The 22,188-nt window shown below is 40.7% G+C and overlaps 5 protein-coding genes across 7 annotated transcripts in view; 2 read left to right on the top strand and 3 right to left on the bottom strand.

The window, feature by feature from the left end:
• Positions 1–1,295: 1,295 nt before the first annotated feature.
• Positions 1,296–2,049, bottom strand: LOC108042679. The gene is made up of 2 exons (XM_017121073.2): positions 1,823–2,049; positions 1,296–1,757 (listed from the first exon to the last, which is right to left on the bottom strand). The coding sequence occupies exons 1-2, from the start codon at positions 1,976–1,978 to the stop codon at positions 1,554–1,556; spliced, it is 360 nt and encodes a 119-aa protein (XP_016976562.2). The 5' UTR covers positions 1,979–2,049; the 3' UTR covers positions 1,296–1,553.
• A 1,298-nt stretch (positions 2,050–3,347) lies between these two features.
• Positions 3,348–10,837, bottom strand: LOC108042685 (lutropin-choriogonadotropic hormone receptor). The gene is made up of 17 exons (XM_017121079.2): positions 10,672–10,837; positions 7,955–8,404; positions 7,409–7,563; positions 7,273–7,347; positions 7,113–7,190; positions 6,388–6,462; positions 6,241–6,306; positions 6,108–6,176; positions 5,973–6,047; positions 5,782–5,899; positions 5,394–5,719; positions 5,180–5,332; positions 4,831–4,976; positions 4,533–4,761; positions 4,285–4,480; positions 4,034–4,230; positions 3,348–3,975 (listed from the first exon to the last, which is right to left on the bottom strand). The coding sequence occupies exons 2-17, from the start codon at positions 8,273–8,275 to the stop codon at positions 3,798–3,800; spliced, it is 2,457 nt and encodes an 818-aa protein (XP_016976568.1). The 5' UTR covers positions 8,276–8,404; positions 10,672–10,837; the 3' UTR covers positions 3,348–3,797.
• Positions 10,838–11,448: 611 nt separating this feature from the next.
• Positions 11,449–12,099, top strand: LOC108042678 (gamma-aminobutyric acid receptor-associated protein). The gene has a single exon (XM_017121072.1). It carries the CDS (start codon positions 11,587–11,589, stop codon positions 11,947–11,949), a length of 363 nt encoding a protein of 120 aa, XP_016976561.1. The 5' UTR covers positions 11,449–11,586; the 3' UTR covers positions 11,950–12,099.
• A 1,232-nt stretch (positions 12,100–13,331) lies between these two features.
• LOC108042677 (chorion peroxidase) lies at positions 13,332–17,305 on the bottom strand. Its single transcript, XM_044458888.1, is given in 9 exon segments — positions 13,332–13,543; positions 13,604–13,923; positions 14,028–14,186; positions 14,252–14,426; positions 14,488–14,815; positions 14,902–15,328; positions 15,812–15,963; positions 15,966–16,598; positions 16,998–17,305. Coding segments are annotated over 9 exon segments (2,466 nt in total). The 5' UTR covers positions 17,203–17,305; the 3' UTR covers positions 13,332–13,476.
• Positions 17,306–18,735: 1,430 nt separating this feature from the next.
• Positions 18,736–22,188, top strand: part of LOC108042680 (trithorax group protein osa) — a 29,691-nt gene continuing 26,238 nt past the window's right edge. For all 3 annotated transcript variants that reach the window (XM_017121076.2, XM_017121074.2, XM_017121075.2), the window contains exons 1-2: positions 18,736–19,098; positions 20,050–21,120. In XM_017121076.2, coding sequence (XP_016976565.1) covers positions 20,200–21,120 — 921 coding nt within the window. In that variant the 5' untranslated portion in view covers positions 18,736–19,098; positions 20,050–20,199. The remainder of the gene's footprint in view (positions 19,099–20,049; positions 21,121–22,188) is intronic.

The raw sequence follows: 22,188 nt of genomic DNA, 5'->3' as shown, positions 1-22,188 counted from the left end.
CATACAATTTGCGGGCGTTGGTAGTATGCAAAATAAAAACATATACCAAAAATGGACAATTTTGGTGTCATTTTCTTTCCGTGTGGTTGTGTGTGTGGACATTGACATTCGCTTGAAAAGGGGCGGGGCAGGGGGCGTGTTAGCACACAGAAATCGATCGTGCCCATTTTGGAGCTGTCACTCAAATTAAGCACATTAAAAATCCATAGGGATTTCAACACCCACATGTCCCAGCCGCCCTTTTCGCCACGCCTCTTCCATGTGCAATTGTAGTACACACGCACAGCCAAGTGACATAGTTTGTGTGCTCGACAAACACACACTCGCTTAGACAATGCTAATAAATTTTCGTTTTATGAGCATTTGGCTTTTAATTACCGAACTAAACTTAAACGCCGCACTAGCACAAATATGCGTGCCTGTGTGCGTGTGGGTGTGGGCGGGTATGTGCGGATGGGTGGGCAGTTTAGTAATACAACACGCTTGATTTGGCTTGATTGATCTACGAATACCAGAAGGTTAATATATCGGAGGGAATCGCAGAAAGGGAGAGCTACCGCCAATTGCTGTCATAGGCACAAGAGTCGTAAAGTTAAATTGTATTTTCCTTCGGAAATTTCCGTTGTAACTGTTTCAACACTACAATTTCCCCGCTTCACTTACTCCGTGTTCATGCAATTGAATCTATTGGTTTCCAATAAAACATTTTGGGCAAAGTCGGTTTCACTGAGTGGCAGGAGCACTTATTGATGGCCGAAAGATGGATCGAAATACTTAGTCTTTACTTGATAGCTGAATGTTCCAGTAAGAGTCTGGCTTTCATTGTAAAAGTTATAAATTAGGCCTCCAATATTTTCTGCTGTTTTCGAAAAAATCAAAAATAAATTTTTGCCTTCTCCTTGTTTTTGGTTAACTTGCTTTAAAATTTTAATTTTAAAATAAATACAACCAAATTTGTTTACTTACAATTTCCGCCAATCGGATTCTTACCTAAATTAACTATATTTTTATTAAACGAAAACGGCGAGAAATACAAGTACAAGAACAGCAAATTTAACAATTTTTTACCGATCATTACTAAGACAGCTTTTAAGACAAACAGACCTACAAAAGAACATGGCTATATCAAATTGCCATAAATGCTACCTAATAGGGCTAGAAATTTACTGCGGCACAAACTTTGCAATCATTATAATATCCTTTGCAATGATATACAAAATCTCTAATTTTGTAATATTATCTGACGAAGATATAGTTCTGGGTTTAAAATAAAATTCTTAAATAAAAATATTCGATTTTATTTTTGTGAAAAATGTATTTCTAAATTTGGCTTTAAAATTAAAAACCGTTTTTTGATCGCAGATACGGTGAAAAAGTACAATTTGTGTAATATTTATTTAAATACTCTGCAAATTAGCTATCTGCCCAAGCCGTCAAAAGTCCTTTAAATGCAGGCCCTTGGCACAGACAAACATTATATGGATTTAATAGGTGATGCCGGTGAATTCTAGCCATTTAAAGATGAAGTACTCCTTTAACAACTGAGGTCGCTGCTACATGCGCTGGATAACGCAGCCCTTGAAGGAGTTAAGCCTGGCATCGATTTCGCCCTCCTCCAGCTCGTTGAAGGCGTAAATGTCCTGGTAGCAGGATGGCGAAATGCACTGCCGGATGCAGTTGATCTTGGCCACGCCCACGGGACTGATGTTCTCGCACTGGTCTCCACAGGTCACCTCCAGTTCGTGGAAAGTTATTTCCTGGTTTTTATTGTCGTACAAGAACGATTAGTGGAAAAGAAAAATCAATACGTTCATAAACTCACGTTCTTGCTGGTCTCCTTATAGGCGTATTCGGGAAAATTAAAAGTTGCTGTCTTGGGAAATAACTTTCCATTCAGTCCGTGCAGCTCCTTGTAGCCATTGGCGAAATTAAACAAAATTATCAAGCAGACAGCGAAGAATATCACAGGACGCGGCATTTTCCCGTTATTTGTTTGGTCCTTTCTGAAGTCAGCTGTTCGCCAGGGATGAAGAACAGGACCTGACACTTTATATTCGAAAAAGGGACATTTTCAGTGCTACAAAGGCAGAGAAACAAGAGCTAGATGGCGCCAAAATGCCAGTGTAAAATTAGTGTAAAATTCGGTTTATCTCCATAAAAAACAGTTTATATAAATAAAACGAGGACGGAAGCTAACTTCGGCAAGCCGAAGTTTTAATACCCTTGCAGACTTTGCCGAAATTGCTATAACTGAAAAAGTAGCGAAAGGAATAAGGTATACATAAATAAACTAGATTTGCATCGTTTAATGTCAATTGCTTTTATACTGCAAAAATGTCATATAAAAATAGAAAAAAAGGGATACTTTCGCAGCCTTTAACTATTTTTCCTACGGAAGCTATAAGAAATAGACGTCCGATCGGCAAGCGCTTTTACCCTAATCCAGATATGCGTAAATAAATAAGACTTTGAAAAATGTATGTCAATAGCTTATACACTGCGCGAAATATTCTAAAAAACATGAAATTTTGACCGATTTCACCGTATTGTTCCTATGGGAGCTATAGGATATAGACGTCCGATCAGCACGCGCTTTTACCTTGATGAAGGAATGCATAAAAAAATACGATTTGAAAAAATGTACAGCAATAGCTTTTACACATCGCGAAATATTCTGAAAAACATCAAATTTGGACCGATTTTACCCTATTGTTCCTATGGGAGCTATAGGATATAGACGTCCGATCGTCACGCGCTTTTACCCTGATCAAGGTACGCATAAAAAAATAAGATTTGGAAAGATTTATGTCAATAGCTTTTACACTGCGCGAAATATCCTAAAAATCATTAAATTTTAACCGATTTTACCCTGTTGTTCCTATGGGAGCTATAGGATATAGACGTCCGATCGCCACGCGCTTTTACCCTGATCAAGGTATGCATAAAAAAATACGATTTGTAAAGATTAATGTCAATAGCTTTTACACTGCGCGAAATATCATAAATTCTTGCAAGATATATCCAATTGTTCCTATGGGAGCTATAGGATATAGACGTCCGATCGGGGCGATTTTCAAACTTGATCTGCGTACACATGTTTTAGGACGATTGTGAAAGTTTCAGATCGCTAGCTTTTAAACTGAGCTCGCAAACGGTATTGAAACAGACGGACAGACGGACAGACGGACAGACGGACAGACGGACATGGCTATATCGACTCCCCTATTGATCCTGATCAAGAATATATATACTTTATGGGGTCGGAAACGTCTCCTTCACTGCGTTACAAACTTCTGACCAAAATTATAATACCCTCTGCAAGGGTATAATGAAAAGAAAATACACTGTCACTTTTTCATTATTTATCAACATTAATATACAGCACTTTAATGAGATTTAATAATTATTCAAGCATTTTCACTTTAGTTGAAAAACGAGAATACTTTTTGAACATTTTTACATCTATACATTTAAAACATTCATATCTTAAGTCGTATACATGTATGTATTAAGTAGAAACCACTTATTTGACATTTAGACATATATACTTTCACTGAGGGAAGATCTTTTCTTTTCAATTAGCAATATTTTTCTTAGGTACAACTGTGTAGATTAGACTAAATGACTTAAGTATGACAAGAAAAAATAAAACGAACTTAAATAATTAAAATATCATTAATCGTGGGAGGCTAACAATACTGGAACAGACAGCGGAACATCGAGAGAGCGTAAATTAATAGTACTTGTATATATCACAACAGGGGGAAGAAGTGCATTCAAAATACCCATGCTTCAGTTTAAACATAATCCTCGCTGTTCTTTAGCATTTTCTGTGTCTCTGCGCTTATTACAGTCTGCATTTTGCTGGTTAGCGAACCATGCCTATGAATAGAATTGTGGATGGTAAATCGGGATGTGGCATGAGCGGAGGAGCTGTCCTTGTACTTTAAAGCGCTCTGTCGACACAGTCCCAATCTAAAAGTATATAGTTCTTGATCAATAAGATATTTTTTGGACAATCTGTGCCACTTACTTCGACAACAAGGTGAACAGGTCCTGGCGATATTGGGAGGTCAGTAAGGCATATAAGTACGGATCCGCACACGAGTTTAATGGGTAGAAGAATACTAGCAGTATTTTTGACTTGGTCACATTGATCAGGGGGAAGCCAGCCAGCGCCGTAAGTCCAAAGAATGCAATGGGAGACCAACAGGCAAAGTTTGTAAAGACCTGAAAGGAGTTTTAAATTATGGTTTTATACAAAAATACAAGAATTCCACTTACCAGAAGCGCCATCTTCTTGGCTACACTCATCTCTCCAGGATTATTTTGACGCGACTGCCGTGTTTCGCGGCCAAGGGATAGATATATCTGGGCATAGCACACGGCTATGATGGAGAAGGCCACGCCGTTGCAGGCCAGGATGGCAATCAGATACACCGTGTCGAATACGTCGCGAATTTCCATCGGAAGGCAGATGCTGCAATAACCAGGCATCAGTTTATGTCACGATGACATTTCAGCTTACTCACCTTGTCGACGAATAATTGCTTATACCAAACAGCGGCAGCGAGGACATGAGTATGGAGTATATCCAGCCGCCCAGCATAATGAACGAAGCAGGGCGCAACTTGATACGATGAGTTAAATACATGGCTTGCGTAATCGCAAGCCAGCGCTCGATGGTTATCACGGTCAACGTGAACACCGACAAAAGGCTTGCAAATACGGTGAGAAAGCCGGCAACTTTGCAGCCGAGCCCTGTGAAAATTATAGGAAAGACAGTCAAAACAAAACACGTAAAAAAGCACCAAAATTAGGGCAACCCACCATACTGCCAGTCGTAAGCGTAGTTGAAATACGCTCCCATAGAATGGGCATCGATAGAGGCCACCAAAAGCAGATAGACACCCAGGCAAAGGTCGGCAAAGGCCAGATGACACATGAGAAATCGCGGCACTGGCGTTGATTCGGGCCTGGAATAGACGGTGATTATTGGCACTTTAAAAAATGTTGGATATTTGATATTAGGTGAAAAGTTTTCTAATGATTAAAACATTATTCATTATTCAAATAAATACAAAACCTATAAAAGAAAAGGTATTATTTTAAACCTCATGGTTAATTAAGAAGCCTTTTATGTGTGATTTATATTGTTTGAGCAAACTGAAAGACTTACCTAATCGATAGAATTACTGTCAGCACTGCCACATTGCCCACCACGGCTAGAGCAACAACAATCCATACGGAAATGCGAAGCCATTGGTAGCCCATGACATCCTCGCAAGGGTTAAGATCATTCGGCATAGGATAACATTCTATATTCGGTTTTCTACAATAAAAAAAATATTATAAAAGCACCTAAAGATGGGGAATTATGTCTAACTTCTTACCTGAATGTAAAATTTCCGCAAAGTTCGTCTATGTCATCCTCTGGATTAAGCGTGATCTTTTCGTGAAAAGTTCCCTTGTTCATTGTGTCATCGGACATGTAATCTAAGGATTGATCGGTCATTCCAAAACTTCCAAACTCTTCCGGCACACTGTTAAGATTATCCGCAATGGATCTCTCTTTTCGGGACACTTGGTCACTTTTGCATTGCTTTCGCCACTTTTCAATCTCAAGCATTCGCTGAGCATGGCGTTCAGGATCGTGCCGAGATGGGAACTGAAAGGCGCAACAGTGAAAGGAGTGCGTGAGGTAAGCCCTCTGCAAGTTCTACAGAAAGAAAAAAAATAATTTTAGAATATAACTTTAAAGGGAATTTTCTTTTTACGAACCCGAAAATTGTAGATTGAAGGAATTGTTTTCAGAGTGTGTGTGTTTTGAATGTACAATGCTTCGATGGTCTGAAGTCCGGCTGATGGCATTCCAATTAGCGAAGTGCTGGAAAGATCGCTAGAGAAACATAACGAGTAAAAATCACAATGATTCTGAATATTATCACTGAATATTATAATCCAATACTCACAGCGCAGTAATGTCTATAATGCCATTAAAGGCATTGGGATGCAACTCTTTGAGTTTTGGGTTGTCGTTTAGAGAGCTGAAAAATCACAATTTAAATAAATCTGTTTTATAGAGTTTTTATACTTTAAATACTCACAGTTTGGCTATCTTGGAGCCGAAGAATGCCGAGTCATCGACGTAGCTTATGTCATTGTTTGCCAAAATTCTATAAATATTAGGGTTCTTTGGAGATTACTGATATATTTGTAGTACAAACCATTTATACTTACAATTGGGCAGTCTTTACGTTTATTGATTTGGTATCTATTCGAGTGATTTGATTGTTATCGAGATCTCTGAAATTAAAAAAGAATTATAAAAAAAAACATTAAAGCACTTTTCCCTTTTTTTTTATTTCACTCATATTTAGTACTCACATCATTTGCAAAATGTTATGCGGCGGAAGGTGGCCCAGATCCGGTACTCTGGTAAGTCCACTGTTTATGATGCGACTGTCGGAATAAAAAACAAATTTAATGCTATTGTTAGACATTAAACACGTCCACTGCAGATTAAGTTAACCGCACGCACTTTTCTTCTGAACTCTTGCCCTACACGATAATAAACCGGGTTATTTATTATTGTATTTGTTCTTGTATTCCTGGTATTTCTTTTGACCAACAGATTTTGAGCGAATTAATACCACAAGGCAAAAATAGTCGTACAAAAATAATCCAGCAAATTAATATTCTGACAGCCTTTTTTCAGCAATTTTGTTAACAGAAAATATGAGAACTGTCGTTTTAATTGTATTCGCTCTGCAAATAATTTTGACCGGCAGGCTGAAAACGAAATAACACAGCAAGAGAAAAACAGTCATATGAAATATTTTTTTATAACAATATGAAAATTGTCGTTTTAATGAATTTTTGATTCGCAAAATTCCTTTTGAACAACATGTTGAAAACAAACTGATAGAGCTAGTGAAAAAGCTCGGCTGCACACAAATAATCTGTTGACCTCGAGTCGGTATTAAGTAATATATTTAGCGATGTCACCACATGAACCCCATCTTCCGGCCTACATAAAATCACACAGCTGTGTGTGCTTACTGGCTACCCCTATATGTGATCCTACAGATATGGGACCTTAATTAACTTACATAATTTCCACGCTGCCCGAAATGCCAGAGAATACGTCCTTTGAGAGAAAGGTCAGCTTAGGTGCATTAGAGATATAGCTAAAAATATACAGGCAGGCATATAATAAAGGTCTCGGGAAATTGGGGCTGCCACTTTAATACAATTATAATCAGGCCTTACATTGTTCGCAGCAGCGCTAAATTAGCGAAAGCGCCATCCTGTATGAGTTCCAGCTGCAGGCAGTCAATGAAAGCCCTGTTGAGCCAAAGGACAACTATTATACATGTGGCCAAAAACTACATCCACCATAACTTACACATCCAGCAATGAGGATCCGTAGACCTTCAGTCCCGTGAACCGTACTCTAGGCAGTCCCGCAGACGCAATGGTTAGTCGCTGGATGGGCAGCTTAAGCGATTGTGGTACGCGGTTAAGTCCGTCACCCTCACATCGGCACTCCACCTCCTCGTTCTGTGGAAAAAGTGGGATTAAATAAGGTTGCTGAGGCTTACAGCTAAAAAATAAAAGTTTAAAGTTAAGCATGAAAGTGGGGTGTAATATGCGCTCTGTTTTGTTGTTTTTCTATGGTAACTATGGATTTTATTACCTTAATTATTTTATATTTTATATGAACTTTTATAACAACCGAAAATGTATGTATTTAAGGGTTCAATGATCAATTTAAACTAAGTGGAAAATCGAATGAAAGCCTTTTAAGACATTTTATTTTCATTTGTGTTTTCTAAAAAGTTTTTCTATAACTATAACTTCAAGTCCTGTCCAAACTGATTCTGTCTGGTGGGCAGTAAATTGCTGTCATAGAGGGGTATACATGTATAGCCAAGTTCAAAGTATCACTTACTTGATTACTTGATTTCCAACAGCAACACTTCCATCCGGAGGGTGGCAATGTCGAGGTCAGGGGTGTGTCCGTCGATTGACCCAGCGGTAACGCAGTGTGATTGGGGAAGACGTCGAATCCGTGGTGGATGTCGTGACAGTCACTTGCACTTATCGGCTCGCCGACGGCACTCGTGGCGTATACGTAATGATGGTCACACAACGAGGTTAGCAGCAGATGGTGGAGGAGCAGCCGGTACAGGAACTCGAGTGACAGGCACTTTAGAATCCTCTTTGATGGCCGCCGGGCCCTCTTCCGGGCCAGAATTGTGTATTTTTCCATTGTTCTCTGTCGTTTCCTCCGACCAATACTAAGTACATAATTGGCGGCTCATTTCCTCAAGAAATATCCTTTTTTTCAACCGTTTCACTTCTAATTAACTTAAATAAGTTTGTGCATCTTGTGAGGAGCCTGTTGGAAACGGAATGGGAGATTCAGTGCCTGCGTAATGAAGCCATCAAGCTGCCCGTTCAGTTGGCGAATGATAAAGTTAAATAGAATCGAGCAAATGATTCGCTGTCCAGGCTGATCCGCAGATATTTGTCATGCCGTGAATTGGATTGTCACGTTCTCTGGCGCGAACGCGTGTTTGATTGATTTTCAAATCCGTACAAAAGCGAACGAAAAATTAAAATCGAAATCAACCGGCCGGCCAAGAGTATTTGCGGTAAATTTCTTAGGCAATCAGTCCGTAAAAAGACCACAGTTATAGTGAAGCCTGTGGCATGAAAACATATCAAGAGGACACTGACTCGAGAGAAAGACATAGGCAAACAGAAATAAAGAAAATATCGGGGTGGAATTGACTGGAGTTTGTTAATTAACATATGTTATCACAGGCATAAAATTCGTATTTAACCCATTGCATTATTTTTAGACACAGTGCTCGGCCTTTATTTGTATGTATGTCTATCACGTTTTTAGGCCCCATAAAAATTTATTTTGAACACCTCCACGAGCCATGTCGTTTTATAGCTCTGTTTGTGCTTAATTTTAGTTCTCACCAGCTAATTAAAACATTCAGTTTCGCGTAATTAGTGATACCGTAAACCCAGATTGACTGGGAGCGGAGTTTTAGAAGCTATATGACCAGGCTCCGAGCCACAACTACTTCAATATTCCCAGCTTATCTGGGGACCTCAAAAGACTGCCGACAGGTGTGCGCCATGTTCTACCTTTTAATTAACAAATATTTGTTCTCGCATGTGCTCCAGCTAGCTTTATTGCCGCGATCTTTCGGCCAGCGTGCCCAATCTGAGTATCTGATGGCGGCTATCTCCGTCTCCGCCCTTACGAAGGGAAAATTAAAAATATTAATTAACACCTTCGGCTAGGCAACCTCCGGAGGAATGCGCAAATCGCCGTGAACCTTTGCCGGAATGCGGGGCAACGGTTGGCCGTGGACTAAAGATCAGATTTTTCAATGATAGCAACCTGGCTGACAAAAATCTTCACGAAAATCCAGTGGAAACGACGCAATAGGTTTACAAAACGATAATAAAATCATTCGAGTATACAAAATCTCTCACTGTGCGTTCGACAAAGCCAAGAAAATGAGTTAAATAAATTATTTACACAATGTTTTGCTTGATTGGCAGCTCGTACTGATTGTTTGCATTCGCATCAAGACCGAATAGTTAGCAGTTTTCAATTGAATTAAATCTAGTTTGACGCACATTCAAACCAACTAAGTTTTCGTTTTCATTAAAATCGGAATTATGGAAACATAAATGGCTTCTCTGCATTTTGGCGCAAATGGCGCCTATAAAATTAAGTAATCCAAGCACACACGATTAAGCGGGAGGAATTTCGAATTATTCTGGCCTAATGAACATGATTGCAATGTCTGATCCCAGCAAAAGTTCTAGTGTCGTTTTTAGCGAATTAATGTTAATTAGCGCTTTAACAACAGTATAAAACAAGTTAATATGAATATTTTGAGCTTTGAGAGAAATAACGATTTAAAATTTTCTAGTTGAGTGGCCGCAAAAACTTTCTGTTTCGGTAGACGGTTGCCAGCAAATTAAATTTGTTATTTAATTACATTTTATTATCAATGTTTAGAAAATGCGTTTCCATGCTATTCATCCAAAGTTATTTAGAAATCTTTGTGAATCTTGAAGTCTATTAATATCAACCTATTAGCGGACACAAAATGAATGCCGACATTCGTTGACTGACGAATCACATCACAAAATCATACCATTTTAATTAAATCTCAGCTCATCTCACAAAACAAATAAGTAGCAAGACTTCGTATTTCAGTGCACTCTATCAACATCATTAAGGCGATTACTTTTCAGATTAGGAATACAATTGGTGATTTGTTTCGCACTCGTGAGTTTAATTAGTAATGGCCATATACATAGATTAGATGTTTATATTTATAGCTTATCGCCACTAAAATCAAGAGGATTTTGGGGTAACAGAATTTAATAATTTTATGGAAAAACTTGCACAAACATCAACATACTCCGGCAAAGTGGGGATCGTAAAATAAATTTGTTCAAACATCACATGGGCGAATAAATACAGAATTATAATGGTGTTGTCAGTAAATTTGGTCAGGCGATTTTTGTTGGGTAATGTTTTGCACACGCACTCCCGCGTTAATTTTCCGCTTTTCTTGCTGGTGAACAATTCAATTCACAAAGTCATTATTCGGCCATTTTGCTCACCGGATCTTTTGATATTTCAAATTTTTCCGATTGCCTTCAGCACGCGTGAATACACCTGTTGCAGTTGCTAGGGACTACCTAACACCCACAACCGGAAACAACTGAACCACAAACTGGAAGTGGGACGACAAGCAACCGAGGCACCGAGCGCGAACAACCGAGCAGCTCCAGAAGCAGTGGCGAAATGAGAGCTCAAGAGCTATCCGAGCGACGAGCTGGCAGGCTTTGGCTGTAACGACGGAACCAAACATATTTGCTTTAGCTTTGCGATGCGTTGCGTTTACTGTTGTTGCGGTCGCTTCTGGTGAAAGCTTTCGCACTTTCGGCCCTATATGCACACTTAACTTGCGGTCAATCCCATCGAAGCCTTCAGTGCCTATGACATTATAGCCCTCAATGTGCCTTTAAATAATATTAGAGCCCTGCAGAAGTCAACAGTGCTCGAATTATTTTGTAATTTAAAACAGTTTCACAGTATGATTCACATGACTCGGTGATTCTACTATCACAATGTTAATAATTTCTAACTAAGGACCCAATTTCCTATGTTTTAATAATTAAGATATCATCAGATTTAAAATATCCAAAACATAATGAACAAATACTTCTGGAATTATTTTAAATGTTTTAACAATTCAATATTTTTTTGGGACTCTGATAATTTAAATATCGAAGCTGCGAACACAGAATCATACTGATGTTTTATGCAGGTCCAGTTGACATTTTCATTTTCAAAATAAATTAGTGTTCAGAAGGCACTTGCTTATCTGCCAAAGTCAAAGCTGGCTGATTAGTGGAAAAATAAATCATAATTCTAAGCAACTATAACTGGCAGCAGCAAAAGTCTTACCAAATCCAAATCGAAATCTCTTGTTTCGCTCCGCTCCGTTTCGAATCGTACCCCAGTCTGCCCAGATGGACATGCACTTCCAGTACAAGAAGGATCACACGTTCGACAAGCGCCGCAACGAAGGCGACAAGATCCGGCGCAAATATCCGGACCGTGTGCCTGTAATCGTCGAGAAGGCCCCGAAGACCCGCTATGTCGAGCTGGACAAGAAGAAGTACCTGGTGCCGGCCGACTTGACGGTGGGCCAGTTCTATTTCCTCATCCGCAAGCGCATCAACCTGCGTCCCGACGACGCCCTCTTCTTTTTTGTGAACAATGTGATACCTCCGACATCGGCCACCATGGGAGCACTCTACCAGGAGCACTTCGACAAGGACTACTTCCTTTACATTTCATATTCCGATGAGAACGTCTACGGACGTCAATAGACTCGGGTTTGCCCCGCTTAATCGTTTTGGTGGTCGGTTGAGTTTCAATTGTCACTTTTCGCCATTCGCAAGTTCATCAATAAAATGACTGGTCCTAGCCAGCTAACCAGCAGCTAACGGCGTCATCATGGCCCACGCTGGGTAAAACAATCATCACATTATGTGCTTCCCCTTGTTGGAAGGGGTATCGCCTTCGCTAATCCCTTGCCTCTGGTCTCGTAGGTATCTGGAAAAAACAGAAATTAATTGAAATGCTCGAAAACATCTAGTGAACTCACGGCTACGGCTTAATTATAATTTACAAATCGATGGCCCGTCCCATTCAGAACACCGGCAAATTAAATGGAAGCATTCATTGCTTTTGTTGTTATGATGTGTTTAAGTTCACTAATTGGTGAAAATATGAGAGACAAAACCAGTTTAAATCGGGCAAAAGTGTGCTCTGAAAGCATGCAATAAAAAATTCGAGGGGACTCAGCCAATCCAGTCGGTTTGGGTGGTGCATCAAAACAAAGTTGTTTGGGAAACTTATTTACATAGATTAGCAAAGGAAACTTTTAAATAAATATAGATCAGGATTGATAGTAGCACTAGTATTCCCCTTTACACCTACAACCTTAAATCTTATTTAAATTTAGATTTTGTTTGTAATATTAATCTACATATCTTGCCGTACCCGTAAACATTGACCATATATTCGTGCTTAAAATTTGGAATTAACCATTCCTATTAGACTCTCTTATAAAGTGGAAAGTTAAATCAAAATTATTATATCCCAATAATTTGTTGAACAGTCAAGTTATTTTGTGTCAACTCAGATTACAAAAGGCGTATTTTTTCCGTAACTGATTCGTGCACATGACTTACGTAAAGATTGTAAAAATAGAAGCTCAAATAAACAATATCTAAGGTTAAACAAGACTTCACAGATATACGTCGACACACAACTCACTGTGAAATGGATCGGAATTGATACAGACATTTAATAATATTCTGTTATACATTTTAATTTAGCTTGATATTTGCATATCATGTTATTTACAAATGCGAACAGCCACTAATTGACTAGATAATCCAAAGCGAGTCTACGACAGAAACAAACATATAAATATTCACATACATATATCATAACAGTAACAGAATTACGAAACAAAATTTGTTAATTTAATAAAGAAATTAGTGAGTTTCCCAAAACAAATGACAGCTTCTGGGTTATCTGGTAAAACATTTGTCACCCTATCAACAATGTAATATAAAAGGACTGATGGGAAACAAAAAAGGAGGCAGAGAGCTCACGCTTAAAAAAATAAAAAACATTCTTCGGAGACAAAGAAATTTTCGTTTAATTAGTGGATCAGCTTAATCAATCGGGCGGAGTGTGATCCAATTCGATGTGGCTTTTATTTTGCTTTCTTTGTTAAGCCGCAGTTTCATAAAACGGGGATATACAATTCGGAGGAACATTCGCATATATAAATACAGGTAAAAGCTCGATAAATAAATTAAAAATTGATTTAAAAAATGATATCAAATGCGCCATGCCTCGAAATTAACAGCAGGCAGGCTGGCATCATCACAGTCAATCATTTGGTTTCTATAAAGAAATAAGCAAGTCACTAAAGAAATTGCTCAGTTCATTTTAAAATTGACTTACCCAGGATGATCAGATCTTATGAATGCGGCCAATGGCACCGCTTGAAGTGTAAGACGATCGGAATTGTCGCAGAGCAGGCGGGCCATGGTCACCTTGCGCAGCTGCTGCAACTGCTGAGGGTTAAAAGCGCCCGGATTGACCGCATTGTCGTACTCATAGTAGTATCGATCGCCCTGCTTAAAGCGGGCGAACTGATCGGCTATGATTTCGGCAAAGGTACCTCCCACAACGCCGCCCTCGACGGCCTTCTCAAGCAGACCGCCCACCCACAGGTCAATGTCATCCGGGGAGCGGTAAACGCGTGACAGCTTCTGGCCAATCTTTTTGATATAAAAAATGTAAGGTAATTATATATTAAGATTATAATACGATTGAAAGTTATAGCTTCGACCTTAATTTATTAGTACAAGATGCTTTAACTTACTTCACTGGGAAACTGCTGGAAGCTCTGAAGCTTGGGCGCCCCCATCAATTCTAAGTAGTCGTTGTAACTGCGCAGTCCTTGGTCGCGTCCTCGCTGAATATTAATAGCAGCTAGATCCAGCCCAAAGGGATTATCTCCGCGGAACAGAAATCGACTAAGCTGTTCAAGGTAAACGCAATTTAAAATACTCTAAACAGGAAGAAAAATGTTTTTTTTTTCCTTACTCCCTGGCTTATTGAGCTATCCACCTGCTGCATGGGTTGGCTGTAAAGAGTGCGCAGCATATCGTCGTAAAACTCTCGCTTGCGCATCCGCGAAGGATTAAACATCACATCCGGGATATTAACCACTTCATCGATATGTCCATGCTGCTGGCGTATTTGAAACTTGCCATCGACACTTGAGGCAAATGATTAAAATTAAAAATAAGAGGAGTCTTACAATTATATTACATTCCTACCTAGAATGACCCATGCGATAGGCGGCGCCTGAGAATTCGTTCGTTATAGCCGGATTCACATTGACATTGTAGTCGTGAGCGTAGCCCTGATGCAGTGGCACCAAACGGAAGCGCTTCATCTGCTGCGGACCGATAATAATGGGCAGAAACTCGTTGTATGTAATGTGCTGCATCTCGGCAATAACTATGCGTCGAGCCTCCTGGAAAAGCCATTCGTCGCTGGCGGAAGGATTAAGTTGGTTCAAAGCGTCTGCTACACGGTTGTGCTCGCGGGCCAACAGAATTTGAAGGGTAATCAGTGATATGATTTGATTAGTCCGCCCGTCTCCTAAAATCCGAGAATAATATGAACATTTTTTATTAAATTTTTAAAGGTTGATTTTTTCGTTATCAATTAAAAAGTGTTTGACTTACCCGAGTGAAAACATGACTTTCCGGCTTCCTCGCTAGGACAGGCTTTCTTGTCGCTCGTAAGGGGCAGGAGATCACGTCCAAAATCATTCAACATGCGCAGACGTCCGCCCCGAAAGGCTCTTAGACTACGAGATGCCTCATCACTTGATCCGTAAACCGGAGAGGCGTCCACAAAGTGCGTCACCTTGCTCATTTGTTTGCCATAGCTCAGTTGACAATCTGGACTGGGCACCAGGGACAACCTTACAAAGTTCAAACAACGCACTCCAAAAGCTGCAAAAAACTCATCATCAGGCTCAACGTGGATCGGCATGCAGGCAAAGTGGCTTTGCTGCGGACTTAGAGCTGCTTTTCCCTGGGGCGAGCAGCACTGCACAAGGTTTCCATCCTCGAGACGCACCGAAGAAGTTTGGGAAATGTCGTGTGCCTAAAACAATCATAATAATTTAAACCTTTAATTTAGTTAGAAAGAAAAGGAAAGAACACTTCAACGTGATGTTCATATAACCTTGCAGCTCTTACAAAAATTTAAATATTCTAAAAACAATCAAGTTAGGTCGATTTCCCTATCAATTTTTCGATCGCTTTTATAATATTGCAATAAGTAAAAGCGCAATTGTGAAATCGTTGTAAATTATTATTTAGGAGTATGTTTTAAGAAACAACGAAGTTAAAATATTATTTCCCCTTTTTCCCAAATGTTTATGTTGTGAGCTATACGATATACCTGCCACAGACAAGATGGACGGATATGGCTAGATCGACGCCTAGATGATGGCTATGGACTCTAGATGTTCAAATTTATACCACCTTTCTACAATTCATCGGAAACTTAAAAATAACTAACATATTTCTTAAAAATAAGTTTAATAATACCACCATTAGTTGGTCTAGTGTTATGGTTACCTACCAAGACCTGACCGAACTGCATCACCAAGAGATTGTACATGGGATGTGGACGATCAACGTCCGAAAACAAAGTTCGTGAGATCTTGCGGGCGCCTAGCAGAGGAGTTCCGTCGGATGAATGGGCTCGCGGTGTCCAGACTCCATCTTCATAGGCGGGGGCAGTAACCGCTCCATGGGCTGACCAGCAGCACCCCATAGCGATCTTTGAGGGAGGGGATTGTTGCATGTGCCATCTAAGTTGCGATAAACCGAACGCACATTCCGGCAAATCGCATTCGACTGACAATGCTGAGCCAACGGAGTTTCCGTGAACTTGATCGGTACATTGTTGGTAATAAAATCGTCCAAGGGAACTTGCTCCTTCTTACCAAACAACTGAGTGGTCATCACTTGTTCGATGGCACTGTTCGAAATGGCAAAATTGTGAAAATCATCTTTGGCCGTCGAATGGAACACCAGGCCGTGGGCAAAATCGGGAAAACCACGGCGAACAGGAATCTGTGCCACTCCATGCATCAGATGCTCAAAATTGCGACGTGCCTCATCCAGAACTGCAGGTGACAGGATGGTGGGAAATCTCGATCGCCGCTCCTTGGCTGAAAATTCCAACCGTGGACCAGTGTGATTCTGTCCCGTCTGGCAGCAGTAGCCGAATTTCCCAGCCGGAAGATCGCAAATCTGCGGCTTCTCATGGCTTTCCATGCGAACGTGGGCGGGGCACTGGATTTGGGGCACACATTTTATACCTTCATTGCACTTTTCACATTTTTTTAGCAACCCGCTGATGACTACAGAGAAAGAAAATTTATATAACAGAAAATTATATTAATATCAGTTTAAAGATTATTTAAATAATTTCTGGCCAGTCGTTAAATATCTAAACGATATTTTTCAACATTTTAATTTGATGTTAAAATCAAAAAATTAAGAAAACAAATTACATTCCTTTAAAAAGCGATGTCCTTTTTTGTAAAAGATGTAGTTATAAGAACTAATGCACATTGATCTTATCTCCATTTTTCAGTGTAGATCAAAACTAACATATAGTTCCAATAACTGTAAATAAGAACAGTAAAGTAAAAGAGCAAGATGGCCGCTTAGAGAAGTACCGTAATGTAATGGCTACATCTTTATGAAAATTAGGAGATTGCCAAATTATTTAATCTGTTTAACATTATAGTATTTACCTTTTTCAGATGTCTCAGTAGCTTCTGTTGAACAGGCCACTGGAGCTGGAGTTTGCAGATCCGGAAGTTCAGGAAGATCTGGAGCTGCAGTTTGTAGATCTGGAAGTTCATCGAAGCGGTTTTGACGAACGGAAAATGCCGCCGCCTGGGATTCACCAATTTGCGCCACAAGTAATAGCAGGGAAACAAACAAAATTGGTCTCATTTTTGTACCTAATTGAATATAAATTGGCTAACACTTTAAAAAAAAAAAAACTTGAAGCTTTATCTTTGCTACTCAAATAAACTTAAAATGCCGCCATTTTCCATTCGATGACAAGAATATTTGATGACAGAACAGAAAGATTTGCAGGGTGCTGTTATTTTCTGTAACAGTGTGCTGTTAGGCGCAACTACTTTTAAAAGTAGTGTTTTGAAACGCATGTAGTGCTCTTAGCAAATACATTAAAAATGTTTAAAAATATTTAACAAATGTAAAACTATACGGTAGAGTATAGATTTGTTTCGGAATACTCCGAATAAGCGATTTACAGATAAAGTTTACAGTCACCGTCAAGGTTAAATTCGTAATTAAAATCATTTACTTTTAATTTTTAAAAATAAATACAGAAATTTAGTTTTTATTGTATATTTTTTACCACAATATATTTTAAAAGGCATGTTTCTGACAAAATTGTTTGTAATCTCTTTTAATTTAAGAGTTATACAATTTTAATTCAATAAAGAAATTAAATCGATCTGATAAATAAAACCTTTTTGCGGCCATTAATTAACGCACGGTTTTGGTAGAGATTGAACAAATAGAACCTTTGTACGTCTTGCCGAATAGGCGCTATGTACTTTTCCATGTGGTCCAGTGTAAAGAGTAAGGATTTGCCTGAGGAAACTTGCACCACGCTGGTGAAAACTTTTGCGAAATTACAGTGGCGGACTTAAGTCTACATACATTTTTTGGAGTTTAACCAGCGTTTCCAGTAAAAGTAATGATGCAGTCTTGTTTTAAATTTAATTATAAGACAAAAAGCAAAATATCGTCTTTATTCAACAATCAATGTATATCAGCGAGTGCTGTGGAAGCTTAATTGATTTCCTCTATTGATTTTGGTAGTCATCCTTCAATTATGTCATAATATGTTGTGCTAAAATTATACATATTCGCAGGCTAATAAGCTGAAGAAACAGTAGAATACAGAAAAATAATTACATAAACGTATTTTCCATAACAATTATTGATAATTTTAATAAAAAAAATTAGTTAACACAACAAAGCTATTAAACCCATATTATATTTTTATATTTCATTTTATCTCAATCCTAAAATTGTTTATATGAAGTATCACTGTTGATACTGAAATATTGGTGGTTTTTATGTGTCCCATAACTACGATTGATCTGATTATACTTTTATACATCTCCATTTTTGAATTGGTATTTATTGAAACAGTGGTGCCAAATTATTGTTACCAGAGAGCAGTGACTGCTATTGTGCGATTTAACGAACTAACAGAGTGCTGTTAAACTTAACGAAAGCTATCGATGTATCGATAGACCGGAAAGGCGTTGCCATATTGTCCGTGATGGCAGCCTCATCTCAAAAGCAAATAAAATGGTGGTTGTATACGCTAACTGTGGAGTAAGTGTTTACCGACTATCGATAAGTGTTGGTGTCTCCGCTATCGATGCTGACATCGATAGTGTATCGCAAAGCCATATTCGATATATCGATACTAGTACCCGCTCTAATTTTGTACAGGCTTCGCTTCTTCGTCATGCTGCGAAATTGTTCAAAAATTAAGTGAAATACAGCGCATTAAAAGTGAAAAGTATGTGCAGCCTGTGCAGGGCCCAACTGGCGACCAGCCGCGTGTGATTGTGGCCGTCGCAGCAGTGTTTTGGCAGCGCCCCAGCCTGGCGAAAAACCAAAAAAAAGAACGCCAGGCGCAGACAGACAAGACTTGCATACACTACTACTTGAATCGTTTCATTCGTTCCGTTCGTATACCGAGTTGGCTGCCCTGTCCCTGTCTTCTCACGCGAGTTCGTTTTTAGTATATATAGCCAGTCTGTGGACGGTCGTCAATGCGTGAATATTCTTCTATGTGTAAGTGGTGTGCGTGTATGTAGATTTTTGGTTAAGAAAAGCAAAGCCCCAAAACCAAAGCCCCACAAAAATATAGAGTCTTAGCCAACAACAATCTGCCGCCGGACTTTCGCCCGAGGGCGAGTGAAAAATTCAGTTTCTCTCCTCTCGATGCACTTGGAGGCTGTTAGTGTGTGTGCGTGCGTGTGTATACATATGCAAATGATTGGATGTCGGATCCTTGCATCATCATCATCATCAACACTTGGCGAAAAACCGCAGAAAACGCCAAAATCGAGAGAAAAAACCTCCCAAGACGGCAGCGGCAATGTGTGAACGCGCAACAAACGCGGCCAGGCAGGCGGCAATTATTTATAAACCCCAACGTTTGCCCCCTCTAAAAGCTAAACAATTGCCGCATCTGAGAAATATATATGAATTGTGAGATGCCCCTTGGCCATTCCAGTGCTGTGTAAACGCGAAAAATCGGCATAGAAAATAATTACGAAAAAATCATTACTGTGCTGCCCGTTTCATTCGTTTCACACAGAAACTAATAAAGCGAGAGAGCGAGCGAGAGCGACATATGCTTGCTGCCTGGCTAGCGAGCAAGTGCAAGTGAGACGGAAAGGGATACGGCGTGTGCGTGTATAGCCGCCAAATGTGAAAAGAGAGAGAGAGAGCGCGCCAGCGAGAGCGAGTGACTGCGCTCAAGCTGCGAGAGCGGCAGCGGCAGGGTTGTCAACGCACTGCGATTTGCCCACCGTACGCGGCAGAAAATAAATTGTTGATGTGGTATGAGTGAGCATGTGTGTGTGTTAGTAGCGGACTTTTCAATACACAACAGCCCATGAACGAATACAAATAATTTATGTTTAACCCGCCCGATCTGGGCCCAGTGATATAGAAAGCCCCACTATTAAGTTAGGCCCCCTTGCCAAATGCTAATCTCCCGTTTTTGATAACTTGCAGCTAACATAACCTCAAACTCGCCGCTGCAGTCGTCGTCGTCATCAGCGTCAGCGTTGTTGTTGTTGGTGGTTACCGGTGCTCCATCAGTAGCCGCCACAAAACTGGAAAATCTGGGAGATCAGGAGCACAGCCAGCAGCCGATGAGCAGCCATGAATGAAAAAATAAAGTCGCCGCAAACGCAGCAGCAGCAGGGTGGTGGAGCTCCTGCGCCCGCAGCCACGCCCCCATCGGCAGGAGCGGCTCCTGGAGGTGGCACACCACCTACATCGGGCCCACCCACGCCCAACAACAACAGCAACAACGGCAGTGATCCCGGTATCCAGCAGCAGCAAAATGTTGCCCCACATCCATACGGCGCACCACCGCCCCCAGGATCAGCCCCTGGAGGACCACCAGGGCCAGATCCCGCTGCAGTTATGCACTACCACCATCTGCACCAACAGCAGCAGCACCCGCCACCGCCCCACATGCAACAGCAGCAACAACAGCAGCACCACGGCGGACCCGCACCACCACCCGGAGGAGCACCTGAGCATGCGCCCGGCGTCAAAGAGGAGTACGCCCACCTGCCGCCGCCGCATCCTCATCCGGCGTACGGTCGCTATCACGCCGATCCCAACATGGATCCATATCGCTATGGCCAACCGCTGCCAGGTGGCAAGCCTCCACAGCAGCAACAACCTCATCCGCAACAGCAACCGCCGCAGCAGCAGCAGCAAGGGCCGGGTGGCTCACCTAATCGTCCGCCACAGCAGCGCTACATACCCGGACAACCGCCGCAGGGACCCACACCCACGCTGAACTCCCTGCTGCAGTCCTCGAATCCGCCGCCACCGCCGCAGCACCGCTACGCCAACACCTACGATCCCCAGCAGGCGGCCGCTTCGGCGGCAGCGGCGGCGGCGGCTCAGCAGCAGCAGGCTGGCGGACCACCGCCTCCGGGCCACGGACCGCCGCCTCCACAGCACCAGCCATCGCCATACGGGGCGCAACAGGGTGGCTGGGCACCGCCTCCGCGGCCCTATAGTCCGCAGTTGGGACCGTCGCAGCAGTACAGGACACCTCCACCGGTAAGTGTTAAAAAAATGTTTGCAAATTGAGAAGGTACTCTTCAACAACTAAATGGTTTTGTCTGGATATTAGGGAGTTTCATGATGATTCTGAGTTAAAAGGATATATTTATAAAATGCAATGCTAGATTAACTTAGTTAACTCACCTGGCTCACATTTTCTTATATCTATTCTCAGTTTCTAAAGGCAACCTTATTCTATTGCAATAAATTTAAAAATATTTGTTTTGCACTGGAGTGCCTTAGAAATCTCATCATTTCGCTCCAACCAAATTGCTCCCAAAGATATGTTCGTGCAGTTTAAAATGTTTTTAATAAAACTTGATTTAACTTAGGTCCCATTTTAATAATCTTAGGTATCTGAAAAGGTTAATTAATGTTGTTATTCCTAAATTGAATTGCAAGTTTTGGTTTAAATTAGCATATCAATTGTAGGGATCTTTCTTGGATTTTTAATTCAATACGTGTATATAGCATCATAATTTTTAATAACATGAGTATCATTTTACTAAGTTTTAAACTTATTCCACCAATAGACGGATGGTACTAATTTATAAACAACTCCCTGGAGTTTGTGGCGCAATTCAGGCCAGAGATGGTGCCACAGTTCCTAAAGGCAACCTTATCCTTATTATTATTTTTTTTTTTAGAGCTGTCTTGACATTGACACTGATTTTGATTTCATCGACCCCACACACACACTGGAACATTTCCATGTGCAGGCCTCCTCGGCATGTGTTTCTTGCTGTTGTGGTTGTCGTTGGTGGCTTTGTGCTAGCTATCTCGCTAACCCTCCCACCCACTGCCCACTCATTCCACGGAGAGGGGCTCGTCACGTTTTGTGCACATGTATTCGTATGTGCGAGTGTGTGGGTGGGAGGCTGTAATATTTACTGTTACTTTTTAGGGTTTCGTCTTGGTCGCACTTCATTCAGTTCACTGAAGATTTGCCAAGAACCCCTCTCGACAGAAAAGGAAAAAAAAGGCAGAAGACACACTGACACACAAAACGTAAAACATTGTAAAGAGAGTCCGCGCCTTTTTCGCCTTTCCCCACCCCCCTTTTCC

The sequence above is a fragment of the Drosophila rhopaloa genome, unplaced genomic scaffold (genome assembly GCF_018152115.1).
Source record: "Drosophila rhopaloa isolate 14029-0021.01 unplaced genomic scaffold, ASM1815211v1 contig_178, whole genome shotgun sequence".
In the NCBI taxonomy this organism is placed as follows: domain Eukaryota; kingdom Metazoa; phylum Arthropoda; class Insecta; order Diptera; family Drosophilidae; genus Drosophila; species Drosophila rhopaloa.
This window is presented reverse-complemented; position numbering and strand designations above follow the sequence as displayed.